The 6665-nt window shown below is 43.2% G+C and overlaps 1 protein-coding gene across 2 annotated transcripts in view; it reads left to right on the forward strand.

The window, feature by feature from the left end:
- LOC132378744 (neogenin-like) overlaps positions 1-6665 on the forward strand; it is a 383956-nt gene that overhangs the window by 221337 nt on the left and 155954 nt on the right. For both annotated transcript variants that reach the window (XM_059945868.1, XM_059945867.1), the window contains exons 10-12: positions 3191-3339; positions 4311-4449; positions 4554-4603. In XM_059945868.1, the coding sequence (XP_059801851.1) occupies positions 3191-3339; positions 4311-4449; positions 4554-4603 (338 nt within the window). The remainder of the gene's footprint in view (positions 1-3190; positions 3340-4310; positions 4450-4553; positions 4604-6665) is intronic.

The following is a 6665-nucleotide window of genomic DNA, read 5'->3' on the forward strand; positions in this document are numbered from 1 at the left end:
GAAAGGAGCTTCAGAATGAAATTAGGAGAGCTAGAAGGGACCATGAGAGGCCTTGGCAAGCAGGATTAAGGAAAACCCCAAGGCATGCTACAAATATATGAAGAGCAAAAGGATGAACCATGTGAGAATAGGACCAATCAGGTGCGATAGTTGAAACGTGCATGGAGTTAAAGGAGGTAGCAGAGGTTTTTAATGCTTTGCTTCAGTATTCACCAGGGTAAAAGAATCTTGGCAGTTGTGGGGATGACTTACAGTGGACTGAAACACTTGAGTATAGACATTTTGAAAGAGGATGGCCTGGAGCTTTTGAAAAGCATTAAGTTAGATAAGTTGCTGGGTCTGAATGAGATATACCCCAGGCTACTGTGGGAAGCGAGGGAGGAAATTGCTGAACTTCTGGTGATGATCTTTGCATCATCAATAGGGACAGGAGAAGTACCAGAGGATTGGAAGGTTGCAAATGTTGTTCCCTTATACAGTCTGATTAGGGATATTCAGCATGGCCTTGTCAAGGGCAAGTCATGCCTTAGGAGCTTGATTGAATTCTTTGAGCATGTAACAAAATAAATTAATGAAGGTAGAGCAGTGGATGTAATGTATATGGATTTCAGTAAGGCATTTGATAAAGTTCCCCATGCAAAGCTCATTCAGAAGATAAGGAGGTATGGGGTCCAAGGAGGCCTTGCTTTGTGTATCCAGAATTGGCTTGCCCACAAATCAAAGTGTGATTGTAGACTGTTGGTATACTACGTGGAGGTCAGTGACCAGTGGTGTTCCGCAGGGATCTGTTCTGGGACCCCTCCTCTTACTGATTTTTCTCAATGACCTGGATGAGGAAGTAGAAGGTTAATGTTTTTGCTGATGACACAAAAGTTTGGGGTGTTGTGGGTAGTCTGGAGGGCTGTCAGAGGTTACAGCAGGTCATTGATCAGATGCAGAACTGGGCTGAGAAGTGGCAGATGGAGTTCAACCCAGATGAAAGTTTCGGTAGTTGAATTTGAGGACAAAATATAATATGTGCGGAGGATCAGAGAGATCTTGTGGTCCGTGTCCATAGGACACACTCAAAGCTGCTGCTCAGTTTGAGAGTGTTGTTAAGAAGGCATATGGTGTGTTGGCCTTCATCAGCTGTGGGACTGTTCAAGAGCCGTGAAATAATGATACAGCTATAAAAGGAGGAGAAAAAGGCAGTGCGACGCAGCATGCGCGGCCTCTCCGGAGAATGGATATCCATTACATGTTAAGTAGGGATCTGTGCACAATCCTGATTTGATGGAGACAGACGTGAGAGTGCGGAGGAACATCTGGAGAAACTTCTGAAATACCCGCTTCACTGCTGCTGCTACTGTGCGGTCCGGAATCTCCGGAGGAGAAGGCCTCCGAGACCTCGGCTTTACTTGTTTCGGCGGCTGGGACGAGGTGGAAGGAGCTCGGCAGAGGAAGGCGCTCTGGAGGCTGTATCGGAGGGGCTGGTCGGAGGCTCGAAGTTTTCAGATGGACTCAAGAGTCTGCTGTCATCGGTTGCTTCCGAGGCATTAAATTGTCAGTGCCTGGAAGTTTATGGCAGGGAGAGTTCTCCTGTTTGCTGCCTGATACCAGGATGATTGAAGTTGATTGAGACTTCAGATTTTTAAACTGCATCCATGGTCTGCGTTTACCGAATTAAGGTATTGTTTTGCACTGCTGTAACTATATGCTATAATTATGTGGTTTTGTCAGTATGAGTCTTGGTTTGTCCTTTTTTTTGTTTTGTGATATCACTCTGGAGGAACATTGTATCATTTTTTAATGCATGTATGCATTTCTAAATGACAATAAACAATAAAATGTCCTCATAATCTAATCTAAAATACCTTAGACACCACTTGGAATACTGTGTTCAGTTCTGGTCACCTCACTACAGGAAGGATACTATGGAGAGAATGCAGAGGAGATTTACAAGGATGTTGCCTGGATTGGAGAGCGTGCCTTAGAATAGGTTGAGTGAACTTGGCTTTTTCTCCTTGGAGTGACAAAGTGATGGAGGTGATGAGAGGCATTGATCGTGTGGATAGCCAGAGGCTTTTCCCCAGGGCTGAAATGGCTAACACGATGGGGCATAGTTTTAAGTTGCTTGGAAGTAAGTACAGGGAGGATGACAGAGGCAAATTTATCACTCTGAGAGTGGTAGGTGCACGGAATGGGCTGCCAGCACCGGTGGTAGAGGTGGATATGATAGAGTCTTTTAAGAATCTCTTAGATAGGTACATGGAGCTTAGAAAAATAGAGGGTGATGTGGTAGAGAAATTCTAGGCGGTTCCTAGGGTAGGTTACACGGTCGGTACAGCATTGTGGGCCAAGAGGCCTGTAATGTGCTGTAAATTTCTATGTTCTGTGTTTTTTGTTCTATGGCATACATCATGAAATATGTTATTCTGCCAGTGCAGTACCATGCGATGCATAAGAGTCATTATAAATTGCAATAAGAATATAAATAAGTGGTTCAAAAGGATAGCAAAATAGTGAGGGAGTTTTCAGGGGTTCATGGACTGAATCAAAATCAGCTTTATTATCACTGACATGTATCATAAAATTAATTGTTTTGTGGCAGTAATACAGTGCAATACATAAAAATTACTATAAATTACAATAAAAAATATAAATAAGCAAAGAGCAAAAAGGGTACAAAATAGTGTTCATGGATGGTCAGAAATCTTGCTGGTAGAGGGGAAGCTGTTTGTGTGTGACATTGAGTGCATGTCTTCTGGCTTCTAAACCTCCTCCTTGATAGTAGTGATGAGAAGAGGACATGTCCTGGGTGCTGAGGGTCCTTCACGATGGATGCTGCCTTTTGAAGATAGTCTTGAGGAAGTAGTGGTTTATGGTGATGCAGTTAGATCTCCCTGAGCACACCCACATCTGTAACCAGTTAGAATCAATTCATTGCGAAAGGAATCCGAATCAGAAACTGGTTTAACATGTTGTGAAATTTGATGTTTTGCGGCAGCAATGCATTGCAATACATAACAATTTTAAAAAGCTATATACAGTATATATAGATTAAATTAAGTGAGTACTGCGAAAAGAGAGCAAAAAAAAAACTGAATAAAGGCAGTGGTGGAGATTGGTCTTGTCTTTGTGCCATTTGATTTCATTTCATATGGGTTAACTTTGGAAAATGTGTATGTGAGATCTTTCTGTGTTCTTTCAGTTCAAGTTCCTGGACCTGCCCAAAATCTGTTTGCACAAGCAAATTCACCCACCTCCATCACAGTGACGTGGCAGGAGCCTTTGTCAGACAATGGCCCCATCGTGAACTACAAACTATACTACATGGAGAAAGGGGCAGGCAGCGAGCAGGTGAGTAAACTCTGACATTTGGTTCTTTCAGCAGTCCTGCTGGGTCAAACAGCAGGGCGAAGTAAACAGAAATGACCCAAGAGGGCTGGATTGTTTGTGGTGTTGGATACTTGGCAATTGGTGGAGTGATCTCCAGTACCAAGAGTTTAATTGCTGAGATCACAGGCTTGAGGGACCAAGGTCATAAACACAGGTGTTTGTGCAGATGCTGGAACACATGGAGGAACTCAGTAGGTCAGGTTGCATCTATGGAAAGGAATAAAGAGTCAACATTTTTGGCTAAGACCCTTCATCTTCTGAACGTTATCACAGGATAAAGTTTTCTTTGCAGTTAAAGAAGAGGGATGAATTTATTGAAACATACAAGACTCTGAGGTGCTCAACAGGGTAAAATGTTTCCATTGATGGGAAAGTCTCAAGTGAAGAGACGTAGTTAAAAGATTAGTGGACAGTCACTTAATGAAGGGTCTTGGTCTGAAATGGAGAGTCTTAAGGCCAGATGTATTTCATTCCTGCCAGCAGCTCAGCCTTGGGCAGGGGTGGGAACTATGACAGGGGCATGCTGGTATAAGGACAGGCAACACCCTTCATTCATAGCGCTGGGCATGCCACTTTTCTCTGGCAATGGCTGTCCTGTTTGTTAGTTCATTAAGCCCTTCACCCCTGCTGGAGCATAAGCCACTGTCAGCAGCTTGCCATAGTCCTCTGTTGTTCCCAGGTATAGCCCATCTTCTTCCTTCCTCTCGCAAGAATGAGGCCTTTGGAGCTTCTGTTGGCATTTCTGCAGCTCTGGGGTTTTAGGGGATATGCTTATTAGCTCCATGCCTAACCCTCCTTTCGCAGCAGGGCTTGGGACTATCCACATGGAGTTGATGATTTTACTTTATTTTTCTGTTTGCTGGAGCTTATCATAACATGAAATAAAAGTCGGACGAGTCTGAGATTACTCTCATGATGTTTTTCCTTTCCAGGATGTGGATGTTGGGAGTCTGTCTTACACCATCAATGGGTTGAAGAAGTTCACGGAGTACAGCTTCAGGGTAGTGGCGTACAACAAGCATGGGCCTGGTGTCTCCACCGAGGAGATAGTGGCCACCACCTACTCTGACGGTAAGTTGAGACTCTGGCATGTTTTCCTCAAGTTGTTGAATGTCTGACAATTTGTGTGTGGCATTTGTTTCCACTCTGCCTGACTGACTAGCTGTCTATTTTAGTTCCCAGTGCACCCCCACAGAATGTCACGCTGGAAGTCCGCAATTCCAAGGTGAGTCTTTGACTGAACCCAGAGAAGGTGATGCAGTCCCCAGGTTGGGTATATCCACCATTCAGTTATATCCTTGTTGGACATTAGCAGTTGTACTTGCTCTCACTGTCCCTGTAGCCCTTAATATTCTTCACCAAGGTATATCTATCAAGCTCTAGGAAGTTCTCCAGCTTTTTGTGAGAGTATGTTTCAAGTTTCTACCCTTTTTGTAAAACAAGGTGCTTTCTTACATCACCCTGAAAAGCCTTGCATGAATATTAAGCTCACAACCCTATTCTCTCTTCCCCCAAGGAATACAAGGAACAGCAGACAAAATCAGGAGGCATCTCTCATACCATGTAAGGAACAGGAGACCTTCTGGCCCCTGGGCTCATCCTGCCTTTCAGTGACATCAGGGCTGATCAATTCTTGGCCACTGTCCTGCTCACTCCCTGTACTCCTGGGCTCCCTTCGAGTTAACATGTCTGTCATTTTCATGACCCACTGAGAATAAATTCAAGATTCAAGATTCAAAAACTTTATTGTTATTCTAACCGTACATCGGCTCTGCAGGGCAGAATGAGACAGCATTTCCCAGGAGCAGTGCAATCATAACATAACAAACGCAACACTAAATAATAAACATAATAATAAATAGTAAAACACAACAGCCACATGTCCGTTAAAAACAAGTTATAAGTGTCCAGTGCAAGTTAAAAGTGTCCAAAGCAGAGTCAGGTAGAGCAGCTATTTAGCAGTCTGACTGCCTGTGGGAGGAAGCTGTTCAGCAGCCTTGTGGTTTTAGTTTTGATGCTCCTGTAACGTTTACCTGATGGCAGAAGAACAAACAGTTCATGGAGAGGGTGTGAGGGGTCTTTAATGATGTACCATGTCTTCTGGAGGCATCGACTCCAAAAGACGTCTTGGACAGAAGGTAGTGGGACCCCAATAACCTTCTCTGCTCCCCTAACCACCCTCTGCAAGGCTTTTTTGTTGGCAGCACTGCAGCTGGAGTACCAGGTTGTGAAGCACATTCTCAACCACGCCTCTGTAGAATGTAGTTAAGATGTTAGTGGGGAGTGATGCTTGTTTAAGCTTCCTCAGAAAGTGCAATCTCTGCTGGGTTCGTTTCACAATCACAGTGAAATTCCTTCCCATCCCCAGTTGAAATATTCAACACCTTATTCTAAAACTCTGCTCCCTAGTCCTAGATTCCCCAGGGAGGGGAAGCATTCTCTTAGCACCTATTCTGTCAGTTCCCTTAGAATATTATGTTCCAATAAGTTCACCTCTCATTCTGCAAAGTCCTACTGGTTCTGCTTTATTCCCCTGTTTGTATTCACCTCAGTTATGGATTCCATCACTTTCCCATTCACAGATGTATGGCTTTCTGGCCTGTAGTCTCCTGCTTTCTGAGTCTCTCATTCCATGGCGTTATATTTATGATTTTTCAGTCCTCTGGGACTTCTCCAGAGTCTCAGGAATCTTGATAAAATGCCTGCTCCATTCCTGCAGCCAAGCAAGGGTCATCAAGTCAAGGATACTGTTCCCATTTAGCCCTGTTTTTCTCCAGATAGAAATTAATTTCCTCCCTAGAGCCCCATAATTATCTGTTATTATTCAGCTGTTTTCAATGTTGTCTCCTGTGAAAACTAATACAAAATAATTATTTTGAATCTCTGCCACTTCCTCATTTCCCATTATTAATTTCCTGGTCTCATCTGCACGAAGCCCAACACTTACTTTGTCCTCTGTCATCCCTTTGGTGTAGCTGTAGAAGATTTTGCTGTCAGATTTTAATTTGTTGCTAGTAAGCTCTCTTAAAAGAGTGCTGAATACAGAACTAAAGGTGTTATATTTGAATTGTTACGAACCCCATAACTGGGTCACTTACCAGCAAAGATAGAGAGGTCCGTTGAAGTCTGATGGTACTATTTTTAACAGTATTTATTAGTAAAAATACACAAAAATAATACCAATGCAAACATACAGACAATATACGTCATCAATACTAAATCTAAAGGTGCGGGTATAATAATAATCAATAAGAAATAAGCTCTATCGTTGTCTAGGGGATAAATAT

The sequence above is a fragment of the Hypanus sabinus genome, chromosome 21 (assembly GCF_030144855.1).
Source record: "Hypanus sabinus isolate sHypSab1 chromosome 21, sHypSab1.hap1, whole genome shotgun sequence".
Classification (NCBI taxonomy): Eukaryota; Metazoa; Chordata; class Chondrichthyes; order Myliobatiformes; family Dasyatidae; genus Hypanus; species Hypanus sabinus.